Source organism: Rhincodon typus, chromosome 1 (genome assembly GCF_021869965.1).
Source record: "Rhincodon typus isolate 14 chromosome 1, sRhiTyp1.1, whole genome shotgun sequence".
Classification (NCBI taxonomy): Eukaryota; Metazoa; Chordata; class Chondrichthyes; order Orectolobiformes; family Rhincodontidae; genus Rhincodon; species Rhincodon typus.
In genome coordinates, this window is record NC_063332.1 from 48,576,809 (window position 1) to 48,601,060 (window position 24,252).

The 24,252-nt window shown below is 43.3% G+C and overlaps 1 protein-coding gene across 1 annotated transcript in view; it reads right to left on the bottom strand.

Annotated features, from left to right (window-relative positions):
* The window catches only part of LOC109911101 (probable E3 ubiquitin-protein ligase HERC1), a 266,602-nt gene that overhangs the window by 191,694 nt on the left and 50,656 nt on the right, over window positions 1-24,252 (bottom strand). Inside the window, exons 11-16 of the mRNA XM_048621230.1 lie at window positions 22,605-22,770; window positions 21,585-21,710; window positions 19,905-20,114; window positions 19,644-19,796; window positions 12,856-12,988; window positions 6,269-6,460 (exon numbers count right to left, since the gene is read on the bottom strand). Coding sequence (XP_048477187.1) covers window positions 6,269-6,460; window positions 12,856-12,988; window positions 19,644-19,796; window positions 19,905-20,114; window positions 21,585-21,710; window positions 22,605-22,770 — 980 coding nt within the window. The remainder of the gene's footprint in view (window positions 1-6,268; window positions 6,461-12,855; window positions 12,989-19,643; window positions 19,797-19,904; window positions 20,115-21,584; window positions 21,711-22,604; window positions 22,771-24,252) is intronic.

Here is a 24,252-nt window from a genome sequence, read left to right on the forward strand (position 1 = left end):
TAGTAGGAACTGCCGATGCTGGAGAATCTGAGATAACAAGGTGTAGAGCTGGATGAACACAGCAGGCCAAGCAGCATCAGAGGAGCAGGAAAGCTGACATTTTGGGTCGAGACCTTTCTTCAGAAATGGGGGAGGGGAAGGGGATTCTGAAATAAATAGGGAGAGAGGGGGAGGTGGATACAAGATGGATAAAGGAGAAGATAGGTGGAGAGGAGACAGACAGGTCAAAGAGGCGGGATGAGGTTAGTGGGTGGGAGATGGGGTGGGGCTTGAGGTGGGAGGAATGGTTAGGGAGGCGGGGACGAGCTGGGCTGGTTTTGGGATGCGGTCGGGGGAGGAGAGATTTTGAAGCTTGTGAAGTCCACATTGATACCATTGGGCTGCAGGGTTCCCAAGCGAAATAGGAGATGCTGTTCCTGCAGCCTTCGGCTGGCATCATTGTGGCAATGCAGGAGGCCCAGGATGGACACGTCGTCCAAGGAGTGGGAGGGGGAGTTGAAATGGTTCGCGACTGGGAGGTGTAGTTAGTTGTTTGTTGCGAATCGAGCGTAGGTGTTCCACAAAGCAGTCCCCAAGCCTCCGCTTGGTTTCCCCAATGTAGAGGAGGCGACAACAGGAACCAGCCCAGCTCGTCCCCACCTCCCTAACCATTCCTCTCACCTCAAGCCCCACCCCATCTCCCACCCACTAACCTCATCCCGCCTCCTTGACCTGTCCGTCTCCCTGGACCGACCTATCCCCTCCCTACCTCCCCACCTACATTCACCTTTACTGGCTCCATCCCCGCCTCTTTGACCTGTCTGTCTCCTCTCCACCTATCTTCTCCTTTATCCATCTTCTATCCACCTCCCCCTCTCTCCCTTGTTATTTCGGAATCCCCTTCCCCTCCCCCATTTCTGAAGAAGGGTCCAGACCTGAAACGTCAGCTTTCCTGCTCCTCTGATGCTGCTTGGCCTGCTGTGTTCATCCAGCTCTACACCTCGTTATCTCATGTTAAGTGTGAGCCTTGTTTAGAATCTGTGTGTGTGTTATTTTGAAGTCAGACTGATTTTATTTCTAAAGTAGGAATTTATACAACGCCATATTGACTGACTGTGTATAAATTATGCGCTTTTTCAACAAAAAAAGTATCTACAAATACAAATTCACCCCATAGATTCGAGAGAGAGAGACAGAGAGAGAGAGCAAGTACGTGGGTGTGTCAGTGCGCGTGAGAAAGGGAGCACGCGGGCGCAAGACAGCGAGACTCATCTAACTAAAAACATTTGCTAATATATAATCTTGCACAACAAACTATGAACCACCAGGGTGGGTGGCATGGTGGCTCAGTGGTTCACAGCACTAGGGATAGTGGATCAATTCTGCCCCCTTAGGATGAATGTGTGGAGTTTGCATGCCCTTTCCATGTCTGTGCGGGTTCCTCCAGGTGCTTCAGTTTCCTCCCACAGTCCAGAGATGTGTAGGTTAGGCGGATTAGCCATGGTAGATTGCCCATATACTGTCCAGGGATGTGCAGGCTAGGTGAGTTAGCCATAGGAAATGTAGGGTTACAGGCACAGGGGAGCGGCATGGGTCTGGGTGAATGCTCTTCGGAGGGTCCACATGGACTTGATGCATTGAATAGCTTGCTTTCACACTGTAGGGATTCTATGATTCCATGATAATTTCTGAATTTCCTAAAATATACAATGAGAAGCAGGAATAAGCCATTTTGCCCTTCGATACTAAAACTGCCTTCACCTACAGGATCCTTTCCCCTCTATTTCCTTCCTATTCATGTATCTGTCCAGGTGTTTCTTGAAAGCTGGTATTGTGTCTGCTTCCACCACCCTCCATGGCAGTGCGGTCCAGGCACTCACCACCCTTTGTGTGAAAAATGTGCCTCACACATCGATTTTAAACTTGCCCCTCTGCACCTTGCACTTGTGACGTCTACTAATTGACCCCTCCAACCTGGAAAAATGCTTCATATTTTCCACTATATCCATGCCATTCACAATCTTATAAACTTCTATCAGGTCACCTCTCAACCTCCTGTGTTCCAGTGAAAACAAATCCAGTCTATTCACTCTTCCATATAACTGAAAATCCCCCATACCAGGCAACATCCTGGTAAACCTTTTCTATACGCTCTGCAAAGCATCCACATCCTTCTGGTAGTGTGGTGACTAGAACTGTATGCAAGTATTCCAAGTGTGGTCGAACTAAAGTTCTATAAAGCTGCAGCATAACTTGTCTATCCTTATAATCAGTGTCCCTTCCAATGCAGGCAAGCATGCCATAGGCTTTTTTCACTACCTTATCTACCTGCGCTGCCACCTTCAGTGATCTGTGGACCCACACACCCATATCCCTCTGCATATCAATACTTCTAAGGGCTCTGCCATTCACTATTATTTCCAGCCATACTTGACCTTCCAAAATGCATCCCCTCACATTTATCTGCATTAAACTCGATCTGCCATTTTTCTGCCCATGCCTCCAACTGATCTATATCCTGCTATATCCTCTGACAATGCTCCTTACTATGCACAACTCCAATCTTTGTATCATCTGCAAACTTACTAATGAGACCAGAGAAAGTAGGAACTGCTGACGCTGGAGAATCCGAGACAACAAGGTGCAGAGCTGGATGAACACAGCAGGCCAAGCAGCATCATAGGAGCAGAAAGGCTGACGTTTCGGGCCTAGACCCTTCATCAGAAATGAGACCAGCCATGTTTTCCTCCAAAACATTTATGTTGACCATGAACAGCAAAGGTCCCAGTACTGATCCCTGTGGAACACCACTAGTCACAGCCCTCCATTCCAAAAAGCATCCTTCCACCATCCTGTCTCCTCTGACAAAGCCAATTCTGTATCCAGAGACAGTAGGAACTGCAGATGCTGGAGAATCCGAGACAACAAGGTGCAGGGCTGGATGAACACAGCAGGCCAAGCAGCATCATAGGAGCAGAAAGGCTGACGTTCGCCATCCGCAATCCGACCCCACCACCAAAGACATCTTTCCCTCCCCACCCTTATCTGCTTTCCGGAGGGACCACTCTCTCCGTGACTCCCTTGTCTGCTCCACACTCCCCTCCAGCCCCACCACACCCGGCACTTTTCCCTGCAACCGCAGGAAGTGCTACACCTGCCCCTATACCTCCTCCCTCACCCCCATCCCAGGCCCCAAGAAGACTTTCCACATCAAGCAGATGTTCACCTGCACATCTGCCAATGTGGTATACTGCATCCGCTGTACCCGGTGTGGCTTCCTCTACATCGGGGAACACCTACGCTCGGTTCGCAATAAACAACTGCACCTCCCAGTCGCGAACCATTTCAACTCCCCCTCCCATTCCTCAGACGACATGTCCATCCTGGGCCTCCTGCAGTGCCACAATGATGCCACCCGAAGGTTGCAGGAACAGCAACTCATATTCTGCTTGGGAACCCTGCAGCCCAATGGTATCAATGTGGATTTCACAAGCTTCAAAATCTCCCCTCCCCCTACCGCATCCCAAAACCAGTCCAGCTCGTCCCCGCCTCCCTAACCTGTTCTTCCTCCCACCTATCCCCTCCTCCCACCTCAAGCCGCACCTCCATCTCCTACCTACTAACCTCATCCCGCCCCTTGACCTGTCCGTCCTCCCTGGACTGACCTATCCCCTCCCTAACTCCCCACCTACACTCAACTTTACTGGCTCCATCCCCGCCTCTTCGACCTGTTTGTTTCCTCGCCACCTATCCCCCTCCCAATGTCTCCCTATTTATTTCAGATACCCCTCCCCCTTTTCTGATGAAGGGTCTAGGCCCGAAACGTCAGCCTTTCTGCTCCTATGTAGCTGCTTGGCCTGCTGTGTTCATCCAGCCCTGCACTTGTTGTCTCCAATTCTGTATGCATCTTGCCAGCTCACCTATGATACAATAGGACTTCATCATTTGTACCAGTCTGCCACGAGGGCAATGCGAAGTCTCAACTGCGGCCTCTGACTCTAGATTAGTATATAGAACTGTACAGCGCAGGAACAGGCCCTTTGGCCCACAATGTTGTGCCGAACATGATTCCAAATTAAACTAAGCCCTTCTGCCTCCCCTTTGTCCATATCCATCCACTCCCACATTTAGCCTCTCAAATCCTTCTGGACCTCCTAGGTTTTTACCAAGCCTCCTCTTGCTCTTCTAACTCCAAGAGGCACAAGCCTAGCCTGTGCAATATTTACTGTTAAGACAATCTGCACATTCCTGGCATGTTGGCAACCCTCTCATAGCAGCATATGACAATCATTTCACAATGTATGAGCTATAAGCAGAGGCTGTATGAACTGTAAGGAGAGGCTAGAAAAATCTCAGGTCGTTTCCTCTGTAGCGGTGGAAGCTGAGCGGAGACTTGATATAAGTCTATAATATTATGAGATGCACAGATAGGGATGACAGTTAGAATCTTTTCTCCCCAGAGTTGAAATGTCTTATACTAGGGGGCATGCATTTAAGATGAGGGGGAAATTCAAAGGAGATGTGAGGGGCAAGTCTTTTACACAGAGGAGCAGACTGGAACCCACTGCCAGGGGTGGTGGTGAAGGCAGATACAATAGGGGTATTTAAGGGACTTTTAGATAAACACATGAATATGCAAGGAATGGAGGCATATGGACCAGGGGCAGGCTGAAGGGATTAGTTTGATTCGACATGATATTTGGCACAACATTGTGGGCCGAAGGGCCCATTCCTGTGCTGTACAGTTTTATGTTAAATATTCTAACAGCTTAATGAAATGCTATTTTTAAAATGAATTTCCAAGAGAATGTATTATTATGTGTTAGTAAAATTTACACCATGGAGACTGCTGGATCTTTATGAGCAGCTTTGCTTTGGGCCAGCAGCAAATACCAACGACTGAGGAAAATCACAGAATCCCCAGTATGGGAAACAGGCCATTCGGCCCAACAAATCCATGCTGACTCTCCAAAGAACATTCCACCCAGACTCGCCCACCTCACTTTTCCCTGTAACCCTGCATTTCCCAAAGCTAATCCACCTAACTTACACATCCCAGGTCACTATGGGCAACTTAGCATGGCCAATCCACCTAGCCTGCACATCTCTGGACTGTGGGAGGAAACCCATGCAGAAAGCTGCCTGAGGCTAGAATTGAACCTGGATCCCTGGTGCTGTGAGGCAGCAGTGCTAACCACTGAGCCACCGTGCCACCCCAAATAGCATTAAAAAAATCTGCTTTTCAAACTGAACCACTGTGCTGGCCTCTGCTCTCAATCAAAATTATCCAGGTTCCCTTACTTAGTCGCCTCTAACAAAACGGTGGAGGCAAAGCTTCTGCCTTTCAAGCGGAACATAGTCTGTCACATTCTAGCAGCACATATCTACTGATCCTTAGACAAGGCAGCATGTCAGATATGTGGATTGAGTAAGCAGTGTGGCCAATGCTATTCTTCATTCCGGATCATCTCTGCACTCTTTGCCTGATTCCAAGGACCCCATTGTAGTCACAAGACTGTTGTTCAAATCTCTCCCCAACAAAAACCTGAATAATAGCAATTTAGACTTTTGTGGGAACTTAAGTTAAGTGACATTCCAGCTAACATTTGAGATTTCTATGTGAACTGAGTTAATGCAACCTAGAAGCAAACTCTGTCTATGTCAAGAAAATTATGTGCCAATTCTCCATGCTGGAGTACAGGAAGACCACAGATACCTAGAGTATGAAGTGCTTCTGCAAAGCCCAGAATGAAATGCCTGAAGAAGAGTCTAGACCCGAAACGTCAGCTTTCCTGCTCCTCGGATGCTGCTTGGCCTACTGTGTTCATCCAGCTGTACAACTTGTTATCCCTGATGATTTTGTTTGGTTTTCCCTACAATTTTCTAACAATTGTCAACAGTTTCACAGTTACAGATGAAGTAACCAAAATCTCTGCTATCACCCCATACGGGATATATTCTGTGGCCAACTCCATCAGCTTCCACACGACAATTACACATCTGAATAAGGTGGTCTTTCACTGGCTTACCAGTGACCAGGAACAAAATGATAGCAGTGGTACAAATTGTACGTTCCTTCTACATACTACAGCTGCCAAAGTGTAATAGCTGCAGTACAAAGGAGCTCAAGTCTCTGTGTAACCTAATTTTTGATTTCTAAGAGTACTCATTTCAGCCCCTTCCCAAATTCACTTTTAATAATGCAGAAAATTTGACTTGTGCAACTTCTCACCTTCTTTTGAAGAGAAAATTTCGCTAAAATGAGGGAATTAAAATCAGATGAACTAACCATGCATTGCCCATTCAAGTTCCTGCTCCTCCAATGACATAGCAGCTGGTAAAAGCCGGATTAGATGATCAAGTGGTTGGAGCAGATCTAGAAGATTGCCCAGTAAAGGTCGCACAATGCTAACAGGTAACAATAGAAGGGAGTAGATCACTTGACACAACACACTTCCAGCCGCAGAGTTAAAAAGAATACCTAAAAAGGAAAAAGTAATAAAATACAAGATATTGAAGCACCAAAGTTTTTACTAGCCATTGAACAGAATGCTAATTTTATACCTATATGTTGCTTCTTTGTATTGATATTAAACACAAGAAAAATTTAAGTCATTAAAATCAGATTCCTGTGTGACACAAAATACTTAACTAGAACTTTGCACACAATTGCGATCTAGCAATATAAAAACTGAAACAAACTTATATTCTGTGACTTGTAATTTATATAAATTAAATACTGGATATAGCAGCTTAATACAGAGGAATCACTAAATTTACTTTAAAAATCTGCAAAAGTATTACTAGTGTTCTGAACATACAAAATGCATAACTTATTCAGAATTCTGGGGTTACAGTAATAAACTCATTTATGCGGTGCCTCATCACATCACCTAACCTCTTAAAACACTGAACCACAATGTATATTGAAGTGCAATAACATGCAGGAGAACATTGAAATCAGTGTTACAGCATGCTTTCACAAAAATCAATATCTGAATTAACTTGGTAATCTGTGCAGTCAGGCAAGGGAATAATATTGCACAGAAACTCAGAACCCATGCTCTTGTAACATGAGATTTGATACAACCCTGGTTTAAAGATCACGAAGCACAGATTCATTTTACTGAGAGCAGGTCATTAGAAACAGGGAGGGAAATGAAGGATAAACAAGGATTTATATACACTATGTACATGGAACAATCACGTGGATTACAATGGGCTGCCGAATTCCTGTCTGCTCCCCACAAAAGCGACCCTTTCTTTCCAGTGACAATGTATTCAACTGCTCTAGCTTCCCTCCCTCCTCTTGCTGGTGGTGGTCTGGAAAACTGCAGATCCCTAGCTCATTTCCCCCCAATAACGCTACCACCTGCTGAAGGTCCCATTTCACACTGCCCGCTTGAAGTCATTGCCGGGACTGCAATGACATTTAGCACACTGCTAAGCAGCTGCATGTTTCAATTGTGCCATGGTGGCTAGAAAGTTCAAATTCACATTAATGGTAGTATTTTCTCGAACTACTGTCTGGACAAACAGTAAGGGTTGTGGCAATGTACAGATTTACTTAAGACCTTCTCAGTATTGTATCTGTACTGGAAATTTCCAAGGCATCCAGGCACTGCGGCAAATTGTCCACTTTCGGCTTGTGGTCAAAGTTTTAGGAGACATATGATTGGCAGCACTTGTCACTTCAATTTCTGCCTTAGGCCTCTCCAAATTGAAAGCATCTCTTGGATTCAAAAACAAACAGGTAATTCCAGGATTCCACATCAATATCTGACACCACCACTGGAGCCATTATGCACGAACACTTCAGGCTCTTTGACACCAGCGAGGGTGTGGTTTGCCTTCACATCATTCACCAGACTCCTGGCTTCAAACAAATTTCTTCTGAACCACTTTCAGAGGCTGTTCTCCAGCTATCAATTCAACAGCACGAATGGAGTCAGCTGTGACTTGATGATTCGGTGGGCTTCACGTTCCCACACATCCTGTATCTTATTCTGACCACTGCTGTTCCAATTTCTGAGGTCAATCCTGTCAGTCTTGTGATCGGTCAGTCTTTTTCTTCTCGGCACTTCTCTCAGACCTCAAATTACATTTATTCCAATCACCTGGCTCAGCCTCAAATGATGCTCAGCTATCTACTCATTAACCTGACCATCCCCATCAGAAGATGTCGTCAATCTAAGCAGACAGAATAAACTGACAGTGTGGAGAAAAAAAACCCATGGATGAGTGTTGGATGCTACATAAGCATAAACTGAAATAACTCCAAAAAGGCTGGTATCCAGTTACCAAGTCACCTTTTATTTACACGTGGAGAGTCCTCGACACTGATCCAGCTCCCTCAGAGCAAGTTCTCAGTGAACAGAGATAACAAGGTGTAGAGCTGTATGAACACAGCAGGCCAAACAGCATCAAAGGAGCAAGAAAGCTGATGTTTTGGGTCTGGACCCTTCTTCAGAAAGTGAAGTGAACAGGATGTCTGGCACTCCTGCTATATCTATCAGCCAGGTCTATGATTGACTGTATTAGATTAACAGCCCCAATCAGGGAACTCACATTCTATGAGGTCCACGTGGCTGACCTTGTTGCAATCACTACATAAACCAGCACCAGAAGGGACTCAAGTCACGTTCATTTACTCAAGAGGCAAGGAGTGCAGACAGTCATGTAGAGTACAGCTGAATCTTTAGCACTGTCCATTACACTCTGGATGCGTCTCTTATCAATGCCATAGAAGTTGCAAAGCTCTAGTAGGATCTTGCTCTGGAAACTGTGCCTCTGATCACTTCACATCCAATATGGAACACAAACAGACAATAAATCACGCATAAACACTCTGGCTGTAGTGGAGGCGTTTTGGTCATTTGTGGGACTGGCCTGACCTGACCTTGAACATTGTGAAGACACCACAGTGTACAATATGATCAGTCCCATTATTACCAAAAATCCATTGCAAGGATTCTAGAGGTCTCTTGGCAACCATGAATCCCAAACTGGGCTGAAGTCACTCTCCTGCTTTGGAGAAAGTACACCTCTCAAAATTATGACATTAGTCATCAATACCAACAGCTATCCCATGCTGTAACACCACCCTCTGAGGGAATTTGTTTTTTTCATTACTTAATGTCATGCTTGATCATGAACTGCAACCAACAGGTGACATTTGAGGCAGTCAGGAAGGATGAATTATTTCACCTTTTTCTTGGAATAAGCCAGCCAATACAGATCGCCATCTCGCTCCTGATCCTTTTCAGCTTCAACAGTTTCCATGCCTAGTGGGACTCCCTCTTCAGCTGGCACTGGGTATGGCCTTCCAGTAATGGTTCATGTTATTGATGCCTGTGTCAATCAGCTGAAGCTGATGGTCTTTTTCAAAATAGACGATAAAGGTGAAATTACACCTGGCTCCACCCGCCTGGAACTTGTTTGGATTTCATTCTTAAGTATATTAGTAACACTCTGCTGAATCCTAGTCTGAATGCCAAAAGGGAATCAGGGTTGGAATTCTGCCATTGACTTGGAGCATGGGCATGACATCAACCATAGCCAGGCAGGGTTGGTTTTCTCCCAAGGTCAAAGTTAATTTTCCAACTAAGCGTACAAGCACTTGCATTACTTTTGCTGATCTGTACCAGATCTTGAATCAAAATTGCACAAGTTCAGCAGCCAATTTGGTGTCTGTTGCACCCAACTTGGCGGACATCTGAAAGTAGCTGAAAGGGTTGTAGTCTGTTAACTGCAGTGATCAGAATGTCTCTGAACTTCTAGGAAATAGCCCATAAAAGCTATTGGTTGGAGTTTCACATTGGGAGTAAATCTCTATATTCCACTCATTCAGCTTAAGACTCTGCCAAGGATAAGCGATAACCATTCTCTTATGTTCTTGAATCTGTGACAGCCCTACTTCCTGGGTCAATCGGTTTCCAATACAAAAAGGAAATTGGAAATTCAGGTATCCAAGGAAAGATGATGAAACAAGCTTCTGCTTGAGGGTGCAAAAAGAGTCTTTACATGCTGGGTTTCAACTCTGTTGCTCCATGAAGTATAACGTCTCTTAGATCCTTTCCCAACTGCTCCTGCAATATTCTGATTTCCTCAGGAAATCATGGAGTAGGATGGCCAATTGTCTTGCACAAACCTTTTGAAGTAACCAGCTGGACCGAGGAACTCATGATTCCTTCTGAATCTTAGGTCAGGGCCATTCTTCCACCCTAAGATTTTCTCATCGTTAGGAGCAATTTATTCCTTGGTAGTGGTATGGGCCACATACTTTATTTTTGTCCAGAAAAGTTGGCACTTCCCTAGCTTGAACTTGGAATTTTGAGCCAAAGGAGAAATTGGTCTTCCAGTTACACAACGAGGGACTGAAATTCAAGGTTACCAAAAGCTTTATCAATTATACAACCAAAGATACCAGGGGCATTACAGTGCACAAGCAGCATTCTTGTATATTCTAAACTTCCCTGGTGCTTGCTTGTAATGCTGTCTTTTCAAGATTTCGATTAGCAATGGGTAGCTGGTTATAACTGTGGCCAAATCGAGACTGTAGAAATCATTGACAAAGGGTAGGCATGCTTGAGTCTACATTGAGTGCCAGTAATCAACACAGATCCTCAGTTTTCTGTCTCTCACAAGGACACTGGGGGAGGTGTCTGTGCATGATGACTCTTGGATGCTACCTCGATCCAAAGACTTCTTCAGGTCGTCCCAGACTTCTTCCCAGTGATGGTTTGGGATCCAGTGGTAAGAAATCTTTACTGGATAGTCATGTTTAGTCATAATACTGTGGTTTACTAGGTTAAAGTACCCAATGTCATCATCATTTTTAATCAAAGTTGTCTAGTACTTGGCAAGTGTGGAAACAAGCTGCATCTACTGGGTCTCCTCCAACTTGCTGATGTCCACTGTCAGTTGGGTTATGTCAGTTGGTCCACTGCTCTTGGCAGCAGCAGGTTTAAGGACAGCAACGGGAGTTCATGGTTGGAGTAACGCTTCTTTATTGCTGAAATTGATGAGCTGAGTGGGTAACCTTACCTTTACTCCCACCGTGATAAGGATAGCTCCTAGGATCATACCTGGTAGGAGCACTGCTACATGTGACATGTGATGCTTTAGCAAGATCCAATGTTGTCCAGTTGGAGATGGTTGGCACAAGCCTTCAAGAACTGTAACGGTGTAGGCAGGTAAAAGAACAGCCCAAATCCCTGCTCCCCAACAATTCTAGGGTCCTGTATAAGTTGATACAGGACCACACAGAGCAAGGTGAAAACACCTGTGCTCAATCTTCTGACCTTGTAATGTGTTGCTCAAAGCAGTCGCCTTAATTATTTTTCAAGGACATCCAGATATCTCTTAATATGTTTGACCCCACCACAATGAGTTGTCTCAAGTGCCCTCCTTCCACTGGAGTACTGATCATGAACTACCAGAAATCCCTGCTAATGAGAAGTGTGATTAAGTACGAATAGCGAGAGCTTGGGGTTGGGAGAACTCAATGTAGGGATGACAATCTGCTCGCACTCCTCAGACTGATAGTCAGGGAAAAACTGGTAACAGTTGACACCTCCCACACTTTGTCAATTAGACATAAGGCTTCTATCTTACCAAATCTCATGTTCACTGTAGGAAAAGTTCTTAATAGTTTACAGAAGACTCATTCTCCCTGAAGAAACCCCTCTCCGACTTGGCTCTTGATGGGACTGTTCAAATTCCAGCACTTTTTTAGAGCGGCCAAGGGCCTTGATACGAATGTAGGATAACAAGGAATGTACCTGTGCTTGTTGTGCAGCAATCCATTCCACCTATCTCTTCAGCCTGAGGTCTGCATTTCCTGCATGGACCAGTCACTTCCCTAATGATAGCCTGTTTTCAGGTCTTCGAAGTCCAATCTATCACTTACTGATTAAAACTGTCTATTTCAACCTTCAGTATAATTAAAGACACAGCCTCATAAGATTGCCTCATATTCTTCTAAATTCCACCAATTACAAGCCCAACCTATTCATCCTTCCATACCAGGGATCAAGCTAGGAAATCTTCTGTAGACTGCCTCTAATGTCAATATATCTTTCTAAATATAAAGGGGACCAAAACTTTTTCCAGTGCTCAAGGTGTGTCTAACCATTGTTTTGTATATTTTTGGCAAGACTATCCTATTTTTATATTCTATCCCATTTAAAATGAAAGTCAATATTCTATTTCCACTATTATCTGCCAAAATTGGATGCCAGCATTTTGAGATTTATGCACAAGGACCCCTGATACCCCTTGTGCTGTAGCTTTCTGCAGTCTTTTTCTCTGTTTAAAATATTATTCAGTTCCTTTATTCTTCTTGCTAAAGTATATAAGCTTACATCTTTCCACATTATATTCCAAAGCTTACTGACTTAGCCTGTTTATCTATCCTTGCAGACAGTGTTGTCCTCATCACTTGCCTTACCATTTATTTATGTGTCACTCGCAAACTTGACAACAGTACATTCAATTTCTTGTTCCAAGTCGTTTATATTGTAAATAAACATTACCTCCTCAAAAAAGGATTCTAATAAGTTTGTCAGGGATAATTTCCCCTTCACGATGCCAATCTGACACTGCTCGACAATATGTATTTCCAAATGCTCTGTAATTTCAGATTTTATACTGTACGTACATACAGTCCTTTAAAAAGTTTTGTTTTGAAAAATAGTTAAGTTGTGAATTGGTTTCTGGCTACGTTAGTGTGTTAGACAGGGATGAAATTGATGGCAAAATTACATAAGCACAAGGGCCAAAGATCTGTTTATAATACAATGAAAAATAGCAAAATTTCAGTGAAGACAGATGTACAGGATATATACAGGTTTTATGTATAGGTGAGATTCTTACCATGTAGTTTTGCTGTGACACTTTTATCTAGTAAGCTTTCTTTCAGAAGAACAGCAGATCGCCTGTAGGTATCAGATGCATATAGCAGCAGCAAGTTCACGTGTTTATGCAGCAAATCTACGCTCAAGTGATCCTAAAATAAAGAATATGTGGATTACACAATACTTAGTCAGAATTATCAAAATAATTACTGATAATTTCTGATAAAACAGAAGTGGACATCACCTAATGAATCACTAGTCCTGACTTACTTAGTCATTTTGATTATATTCAACCTGGAAGTTCTGCACCATGGGTTTTGAACATTAATCTTCATTTCTCAGAAATGAACGTTCAAGAGCACCAGCTTCACTCATGTTCAAAAATTTGAGGGCCTAGACATCAGCAGGATATTCAGAAGTTCATTATTCCTTCCCTCTACTTCACTCATTGTGGTGGTGAGTGGGTTCATGGTGTGGGGGTTGGGGAGGGATGGGTTTTGAAGGGTGTGGAAGAGAGGAAGGCATTACTATGAGACAATTAGAAGAAACAATCCAGCTTAGTATCCCTGTCCTACAGAAGGGCATGCCTAATTGCAGTACCTCTCTTTATGCTTTCCTCAAGGAAAGTCAGATAAACCTTATTTAATCATACCACTTTCAATGGTTTCTCTTTCTACTCCTGCATCTTACCTCTGGAGTCCCCATGCATTAATCAATGACCCTTCCTATTTCTCATCGACGTGCTGTTATAAGCAACATTGTTTGAAAGCACAGCATCAGTCTCCAAATGTGAAACAACACATGGTTCTGTTTCATTACCCCCTCTATTGACTGCTCCATTGTTGCTAAATTTTATCCAACTGCCCTTACCAGATGAGCAAAAGTTTCTTCCAATTAAATCCTGAGTAGACTGAAACAATTATTTTCAGTCCTAGTTCCAACCTCTTTTCTAGTTACTAACAGCCTGTTATAAGACTATAAGACAGAAGTAGGCCAGTCAGCCCATTCAGTATACTCTGCCATTCAATGGGTACATCACTGATTTAATAATCCTCAACTCTATTTTCTTGCCTTTTCCCAGAAGCCTCAATTCCCTTACTGATGAAAGTCCTGTCAATCTCAGCCTTGAATGCACTTAACAATCCAGCCTCAAAAGTCCACTGCAGTAAAGAATTTCACGGATTCACTGTTTTTGAGAAAATAAATTTCTCCTCGTGTTTAACGTGCATCACCCCTTCCTTTGAGATTGTGCGATCTGTTTCTAAACTCTTCCACAAGGGAAAATCTTTTTGCATTTATCCTGATACTTTATGTTTCAAGAAGACTGCCTCTCAATCTTCTAAATTCCAATGAATACAGGCCCAATTTACTTGACATCCCCTCAGTAGAGGGTTCTTCCATACAGGTATCAGCGTAATGAATCTTTTCTGGGCTACTTCCAAAAGCAGAATAACTTTCCTTAGATGAGGGGCTCAAAACTGTTCACAGTATTCCAGCTGTGTCTGACCAGCACCTTGTATAGTTTTAGCAAACCCTCCATATTTTATACAACATTTCTTTTCAAATGAAGGCCAATATTCCATTTGTTTTCCCTATTACCCAATGAACTTGGATACTAGCTTTCTGAAGCCCCCCAAATCACTGTTCTGTTGTTTTTGAAAAAAACTTTTAAAATATTATTCAGCACCTCTAAACTTGCTGCCAAAGTACATAGCCTCATGTTTCAATATTATACTCTACCTGCCAAATCTTTGTCTACTTGCCTGTCCATATCCTTCTGCAAACTCTGCCATCTCCACCACTTGCCTTCCCACCTATCTGCAATGGTACATTCACCCTGAGCTCACATCTTATCAGGTAGTACAATAGGTGGTATCTTATCAAATGGCTTCTGTAAATCCAAACATACTACATCTACTGATCCCCCTTTATCTATCCTCCTCAAGGAATTCTAGAAAAAATCATCAGGCACTATTGCCTCTTCAAGAAGTCATGTTGACTCTGCTTGCTGAAATTATGCATTTCGAAATGCTCTACTATTAGATCCTACATAATCAGCTCCAAATATATGGGTCTGAAAGGCTTAATACATGATTAATTGCAGTAAGCACTATCCAGTACGACCAAGTCAAATAATGTCAGAGTAAAGAAGGAGTTTATAGGAGACAGGCCCGGAGCTATTATGCTCCTAACAAGCTCTGTTGTTGTAGATCACATTCTTGTAACTTGTAAATACTTCTTATATGCAATAAAATCCATGTTGTTTATTGAACCATACTCTGCTAGTTTGACCAGAAAGGTGGGTATCCTAATCTATACACGACCACTTCAAGCTTGAAGGAATACATACATAACACAAACCTCTCCCTCAAAAATGAAAGAGATTAAACCAGTCTGTTTATGACATTGCTTCCACATTTGATACTGAGAAATTCTAATTCAATCACGTGATTACTAAAAAAGCCTACGTGCACCTCTAACAGTGCCAGATTTCATTTATCTCATTATCTGCTGCTGACACATTCACTTTTGCCTTCTTTATCACTATACTTGACAATGAGTATGCTTCAAACTGGGTTCTCACTTTCTACACTCTAAATTTTAGGTCATCCAAAACTCGTAGCAACTCCCGTTTTCCAAGCTTCTCATGCTGTGTACCCACATGGGCCCAAGCTATGCCTGCCTCTTTGTAGGATACGTGGAACAATCCCTCTTCCAAAGCTACACTGGCCCTATCCCCCACCTATTCCTCCGTTACATTGATGACTGTATCGGCGCCGCCTCGTGCTCCCACGAGGAGCTCGAACTGTTCATCCACTTCACTAACACCTTCCACCCCAACCTTAAGTTCACCTGGACCATCTCTGATACCTCTCTCTACTTCCTGGACCTCTGTCTCCATCTCTGGCATCCACCTGGAAACCAATATCCATTTCAAACCTACCGACTCCCACAACTACCTAGAATACACCTCCTCTCACCCACCTTCCTCCAAAAAGGCCATCCCCTATTCCCAATTTCTTTGCCTCCGTCGCATCTGCTCCAGAGATGAGGCATTCCACTCCCAGACATCCCAGATGTCCTCGTTTTTCAAGGACTGCAACTACCCCTCCACAGTGGTCGAAAACGCCATCGACCGTGTCTCCCGCATTTCCCGTAACTCATCCCTCACACCCCCTCCCCGCAATAACAACCAAAACAGAATCCCCCTCGTCCTCACGTACCACCCCACCAACCTCCGAATCCAACGCATCATCCTCCAACATTTCCGCCATCTGCAATCTGACCCCACTACCAAAGACATTTTTCCCTCCCCACCCTTATCTGCTTTCCGGAGGGACCACTCTCTCCATGACTCCCTTGTCCGCCCCACACTCCCCTCCAGCTCCAGCCCCACCATCCCCGGCACTTTTCACTGCAACCGAAGCAAGTGCTACACCTGCCCCTTCACCTCCCCCCTCACCCCCATCCCAGACCCTAAGAAGACCTTCCACATCAAACAGATGTTCACCTGCACATCTGCTAATGTGGTATACTGTATCCACTGTACCCGTTGTGGCCTCCTCTACATCGGGGAAACCAAGCGGAGGCTTGGGGACCGCTTTGCGGAACACCTACGCTCAGCTCGCAACAAACAACTACACCTCCCAGTCGCGAACCATTTCAACTCCCCCTCCCACTCCTTGGACGACATGTCCATCCTGGGCCTCCCGCATTGCCACAATGACGCCAGCCGAAAGCTGCAGGAACAGCATCTCACATTTCGCTTGGGAACCCTGCAGCCCAAGGGTATCAACGTGGACTTCACAAGCTTCAAAATCTCCCCTCCCCTGACCGCATCCCAAAACCAGCCTAGCTCGTCCCCGCCTCCCTAACCATTCCTCCCACCTCAAGCCCCACCCCCATCTCCTACCCACTAACTTCATCCCACCTCCTTGACCTGTCCATCCTCCCTGGACTGACCTATCCCCTCCCTAACTCCCTACCTACATTCACCTTCACTGGCTTCACCCCCACCTCTTTGATCTGTCTGTTTCCTCTCCACCTATCTTCTCCTTTATCCATCTTCTATCCGCCTCCCCCTCTCTCCCTATTTATTCCAGAATCCCCTTCCCCTCCCCCATTTCTGAAGGGTCTCGACCTGAAACGTCAGCTTTCCTGCTCCTCTGATGCTGCTTGGCCTGCTGTGTTCATCCAGCTCTACACCTTGTTATCTCGTGTTCTGAACCATACTGGTTCCTGGTTAAGTAACCTCTTGGTTTTAAAATTCACATTCTTATTTTCAAATCTTTCATGGCTTTGCCCCTCCCTATATCTACAATCACCATCACCTTAAAAAAAAAGTGATCAACATATCTCCACTCCTCAAATTCTAGTTCCTGACACTGTCACACGACAACCCTGGGGAAAGTTACCTGGATGGCCCGTACCAGGAGGCAGTCATACCCCTTAGAATAGGTCTTCTCATTTTGCTGTTAGTCCCTTTGGCCTGTCCCTGACCATGAATGATGCGGGTAATGGAAAGCTGTAGAACTGGCTTTAAACTAACTAGAGGAATTGTGGACTTTACTGTAGAAATGTAGGCTTACAAATCAAAAAAATACGGCAACACTACAGGGCAGCTATCAGCTATTTGGTTAACAATACCCAGAGTGGAACAGAGTGTATTAAACATGGAAACTAAGCAGTAAATAAGGGAAGGTTATCAAACTACAAAGTGAATGGCTCTTTACTTGAATGCATCAGGAAAGAAAAAAAAAAAAAAAAAAAAAAAATCAGGAAAAAAAAAATGAATCAACATAAAATGGAAGCTGATTGATAAGGAGAGGTTGGACAAATTTGTATTGTTTTCGCTAGAGCATTTTAGGCTGAGAGGTGACCTAATACAAGTATATTGTATTGTGAGATGCATGGATAGAGTGGATAGCTGAGACTCCTTCACATGGTGGAGATGTCAAATACTAGGGGGCACAGGTTTAAAGAGAGAGGGGCAAGTTTAAAATGAGATGAGCGAGGAAAGATTGGTTTTACACAAAGGGTGGTAAGGTGCCTGGAAAGCACTACTGATGAGGTGGTACAAATGATCTGTTAGCAAAGTATAAGTGGTATTGAAACAGACACACAAACAGGCAGAGGAGGGGGGGGATACGGAGCAGATGCAAGCAGATGGGATTAGTTTAGAATAGCATCATGCTCTGCATAGACTTGGTAGGCCGAAGGGCCTGTTCCTGTTCTGTGGTTACAAGATGATCAAAGCCAAGAACTAAATATTTTGTGAGTTTTGAAAGGAAAGGGGAGAAGGAAAGGGTAGCTTTGTCACTATGATACAGAATAAGTACTATATCAAGAAATTATCTTAGATGGGAAGATGTATGGGAAGAGGTAAGAAATAACAAGGGGAAAATGCAACATAGGTCAGAGTGGTCTGTAGGCTCTCCAACAGTATCCATATGCCAGGACAGTGAACAAATCAAGAAATAATGAGGACATGTGAAAAAAAAAAGGTAGTACATCAATTATGGCTGACTTTAATCTACATGTAAATTGGTAAAGTCAGATTGGTAGAGGTAGCCATAAGGAAGAATTCACAGAGCATACTTGGATCCATTTCCAGGAACAACATGTCCAACCAGGGATTAGATTATTTTAGCTCTGGTGATGCAAAATGAGGGAGGATTGCCTTCAAGAGTTCATTCCTAAGGACTTCATGTGCTGTCATAACTCTGCCTGGCAGATAGTCTACTGAGAGTGTGTAAGCCGTATACAAACAGACATCAGTTTGTTTGTTAATCTGTTTCATAAATTTCAAAATGTTTTACTGTGTTAAACTAACCCAGAAAGTTAATCAATCCCTGCCGAGTGACTGATTATTAACCCGTTGTTATTAACATGGCTGACAAATTTCTTTACATGAGGAATCCATGCAATGTTTTCAGGACAATTTGCTAGAACAGAATGTGTGCAAAGTGTGCCTGTAGCTGCAGCTCCTGGACACCTAAGGTTTGGAGCTGGAGCAGCAGTTGGGGACACAGGACATCCATGAGGCTGAGAGTCATGGACAGTAGGTAGAGAGGTGATCACTCCTCAGGCTAAGACACCACAGGCAGGGAGAGAATGGATGCCATTCAGGCAGAGTAAGAGGACTGGACAGGTAGGGCAAGAATCCTCTGTGGCCATTCCTCTGCGAAATAGATTTGAATATGAAGGAGGGGGGGATGGTGTGTGTGTGTGGGGGGAGGCTGGACGGACATGGCCTCTCAGAGAAACCAAATTTGCTGTACCAGGAACAAAAACAAAGTTGCTGGTAAAGCTCAGCAGGTCTGGCAGCATCTGTGAAGGAAAAAACAGTTAACGATTCGGGTCCGGTGACTGTTCCTCACAACACTAGTTCTTTTGGTTTTTATTCTGTTGCACCATGGTTGACTCTGATAGATGGCAGAGAAAGAATAGGTGCGAAAAGGCTACAGTAATTGGAGATTCAGTCCTAAAAGAAATAGGCAGACATTTCTACGGAAGGAGATTCCAGGATAGTATAAAGGCAAAATACTGCAGATGCAGGAAATCTGAAACAAACACAGAATACTGGAGAAACTCAGCAAGTCTGGCATCATTTATGCAGAGAAAGACAGTTAATGTGTCGAATGGTAGGACTTTTCTTGAGAACTGAAAGTTGTAGGAAGTTTTAATACTTTTGACAGACTGAAGCTCAGTGCAAATAAAAATGTGGCTGTTAACGGTGAAGAAAGAGAAACAGAGTAATGGAACGAGAGTTGATAAATTACATTCTGCTTTCCACACTGACATTACCTTAGCAGTAGAACGTGAGTAACAGTGAGCCAGCAAATGTTTATGCAATGCAGAGAGCAACTGACGGACATGGGAGGGTGGTCCACTTTCTGTACGTGTTGTACTACTTTGTTGCTTATCACTGTTCTTCTCCAACTCACCAAAAGCACGTTCCTTTTTACGGAGACAGAGACAGAGACAGAGACAATCAGGAAAACTGAGGCAACAGTTCAAAGAAAAACATTAATCTCTTATTTAAAAAGGAAACTCTGAAAACCTTACCGTGTAAAAACCGATGTTCCTTAAAAGAGTTTTTAGAAGAATTTCTGCTAAGTGAAAGTTGTCGATAATCCCTGGGTTGGATGAGTCCTGATCAGGAAAGCAGCTTTGTGAGAAGCCTTCTGTTATGTCAGTGGGTGAGCTGTAACCCAATAGGGATGCGATGTGGGACTGGTCTTGTAGGCTAGTCAGTATTATATCCAACTGCATTCTCTATTTAAAAGAATGACAAGTTAACTGCAGCTTAACTAATGTTAATTTCACAGACATACCAAGCTATTTCAAGCTAAGTGTGTATATTTCAAATGAAGATATGTCTAACACTTGAATTACTTGGTACAGTCAAAGAATTTGGAGAAAGGTTAGGTACCTAATATTATGCTGATCAGTAATCACAGCAAACACAATTTTAATCCCATTAATAATAATAACAGCGACAACAACATTAAAGTTTCAGTTCTGAAATAGTCACCTCATGCTTAGTACGGGTCTAATGCCTAAATTTCAGCACCGTTGGGGTTGGGACTGACCATGCTGGATTTTCAATTTATCAAGATTGAATTACCTACTCCTGGATTAGGCAGCTTTACATCTAGAGAATAGGAGGGCCTTGGGATGGCAAATCTTAGCATGCAGAAGAAAGGTCCCAACCCGAAATATCAGCTTTCCAGTTCCTCTACTGCTGCCCGGTTTGCTGTGATCCTTCAGCTCCACACGGTGTTATCTCTGACTCCAGCATCGGCAGTTCTTGCTATCTCTGATGCAGTAGTGAGGGATTATTTTTTTGGTCCCCTAAGAGTTCTTCTTGAGATCATCTCAAAAGCTACTTTATGGTTTTTACCGGGGCTCCTTTTCTATTCTCAAAAACTCATTTATTAGAATCATAGAATCCCTACGGCATGGAAGCAGGCCCTTCGACCCAACAAATCCACACCGACCCTCAGAGCATCCCACCCAGACCCATCCCCCTACTTTGCATAGTACAGAAGCAAATATAATGGCAAGTATATTTAAATATTAAGGAAGTGGACAAAAATGAAATCTTATGCATTACTCTGATATTATACTACAGCAATTAAACCATAATTTAGAAAAAAGTTTAGATCTGAGAAAATAGAAAGCCGGTAAAAAATTGTAAAAGATGGGCAGCACAGTGGCTCAGTGGTTAGCACTGCTGCCTCACAGCGCCAGGAACCCGGGTTCAATTCCAGTCTCAGGCGACTGTCTGTGTGGAGTTTGCACATTCTCCCCGTGTCTGCATGGGTTTCCTCAGGGTGCTCCAGTTTCCTCCCACAGTCCAAAGATGTGCAGGCTAGGTGAATTGGCCATGTTAAATTGCCTGTAGTGTCCAGGGATGTTTAGGTTAGGTGGTTTAAACGTGGGAAGTGCAGGGGTAGGGGAATGGGTCTGGATGGGATGCTCTTCGGAGGGGCGGTGTGGACTTGTTGGGCCGAATGGCCTGTTCCCACACTGTAGGGATTCTATGATTCTAATCTCTTCACATCCACTTTACTGTTCTTCAAGCCAAAATTAATGAGGTTTGAGATAACAAGGTGTAGAGCTGGATGAACACAGCAGGCCAAGCAGCATCAGAGGAGCAGGAAGGCGGACGTTTCGGGCCTACACCCTTCTTCAGAAATGAGATTTGAATAGTTTTGATACCTTGCAGAATTCAGCACTTACTTGTCCTTTTGATAAACTTTCCCATTTCTCTGGACCTTGAGGTAGCAGATTATGTAAAAGTTCAGTACGTTCCCTGAGTGGAGGCAGCAATAAAGATGCACCAACTGAAAGAGTTTCATTGACTGCCTGTGGGACACAAATACAGCTTTTAATCAATCAGTACATTATTTGCAACTTATCATGCAATGGCAGTAAAACTAAACTAAATGGAATGTTTCATTTCTCTGAAAAGAAAATTCATTGTAAATCATAGCACATTCTTATTACATTTAATATTACATTTCTCATTTAATTAAGATTAAGGTGAAGGACCCCAAGATCTATCCAATTCTTACTAAATATTTTTGAAGCTTCTGTATTTACTTCTTGCAGCGTCCAGTGTAGTCCATTCAATATGTTTTGTCTACTGCTTAAACAAATTAAATCTAAATAGTTTGTGGAGGATCTTCTCTTACTTGCTAACACAAACATCAGAACCCTCCAATCTTCCCAACAGAATATGACTGAAGAAAAACTTACCTGAGCATGTACTACCTAAAGTAAATCCGGAAATTAAGCACATATTTGGTACAATGTTATCACAAGGTGGCCGTACAACTCCTACAGCTAAATATGGGCAAATAGCTGACTTCCATGAACAATGCTGTCTAGATTCTAGAAGTTAAATGACAGCAATGTTGTCAAGTTTTTATTGGATTTTGAATTTTCTAGCACCTTTTTCACAATTACACACATTGCAGCTGGGATCTCCAGCAATGCTTCATTGACATCAGTGGGAGAAAAAGCCAAATTATCATAGCAATGATCTGTGTGCACAGACAGTATGAAACTTTCTCAGTAGAGACATCATCTCCATGCTCAAGTCACAGAATAAGGTGGACTGCTTCTCAATCTTATTATGAAGTAAAATCATGCCAATCTCCATAACTCTCAATAGCATATTAAAACATTCACAGAAGTATGGCAATCATTGTGCGGCAGCTACTGATAACACTAATACTAAATGATTTCTCCACTTACCTCTTCAATAGAATTTGGAACATCCGAATCTATTAGCCGAAAAAGCAAGTTCCTTAGTGGTCTACCCTGTTGCCCGAGAACAGCAGCTCCAGTACCTCCAGCTTGAGCCAGGGAAAGATGAGTGGAAAGTAACTTCAAACAAAGATACACAAAATGATGATGTTCCCTGTTAAAAGCCAAAGTACAAACCTATTAACGTGGCTTATATAAACCTGAGATACAAAGTACAAAGTACAAAGTGCTCCAACAATCCACATTGCATCTTCAACTAAACAAATACAACAGATACATCTTAAGTATCTGACGTTTTCAGGATCATCTATTAAAACTTCCTGAAAGTGTTATTACACAAATTTACTCTAACAAAAAGCTAATCTCATCATCAGCCCTTAAAGCTCAAGTATAGATCAGGGCTCAGAAGCAAAAGATAAAGATGCTATTGACTTAACCCACTTCCTTAATATTTGAAAAAATATTTTCCAGATTAAAATACAAGGCACTCACGCGGCCCAGGAAATCAGACTAGGCATAATGAGAAAGACAATAATTTGAAGTGTATACAAAAATTAATTTTATCTAAGGAGTAGAGTGACATGCAAAGGACGAGTGCAGCTCCAACAAGACTCAAGAAGCTTGACACCATCCGGGACCAGGCAGCCCACTAGATTGGCACCACATCCGCAAGCATACACTCCCTCCACCAACGATATTCAGTAGCAGCAGAGTGTACTATCTACAAGATGCATCGCAGCAATTCACTGAAGGTTCTTAGACACACCTTCCAAACCAATGACCACTTCCATCTAAAAGCACAAGGGCAGCAAATATATGGGAATACCATCACCTTGGAGTTGCCTCCAAGCCATTCACCATCCTGACTTGGAAACATACTGCTATTACTTCACGGTCACTGGTCAAAACCCTGGAATTCCCTCCCTAATGGCATTGTGGATCAACCTACAGCAGGTGGACAGCAGCAGCTCACTACCACCTTCTCAAAGGCAACTAGAGACAGGCAATGAAATGCTGGCCAGCCAGAGATGTCATATCCATGAGTGAACAAAAATCTGCATTCAAATACTGACGGTAGATACGTCAGGAAGTCCTAATTTGTTCTCCGTCTTATACACTAGAAAATAGAGGTCAGATCTTAAAATAGTAATCCAAAGTATTTTTCTAACTTCTCTAAGTGCTTTGAGTACAACTAAGCATCTATACGTGAATTAATAAATAATTGCAAACAAGAATTGAGATTTAAAAGCAATAACTAAAGCATATGTCATGCCACCTATAATGGAAAAAGGATGAGGGGTTTGGAGGAGTAGCAATTTAATATTGCTTGTTGTAACATTTTAAGAGGAGGGATGGGGGGGGTGGTGAGGACAAAAGGTAGAGCATTAAAACAACATTACAAAAAACTGAAGATTAGGATATTCTACAGAATTTCAGCAAGATGGGATCAATAGAGTTAAGAAATAGGAAGGGAAATGCTACGGATTTTGTTGTACATTATCAGCCAAACAAAAGATTGGTAGTCAGGCCAGAGAAGAAATGACATGAACAAGGCAGCAGTAAGGTTGTAAATTCTGCCAGGATGCTGGAAATCAGAAACAAAAACAGAAATTGCTGGAAAAACTCTCAGGTCTGG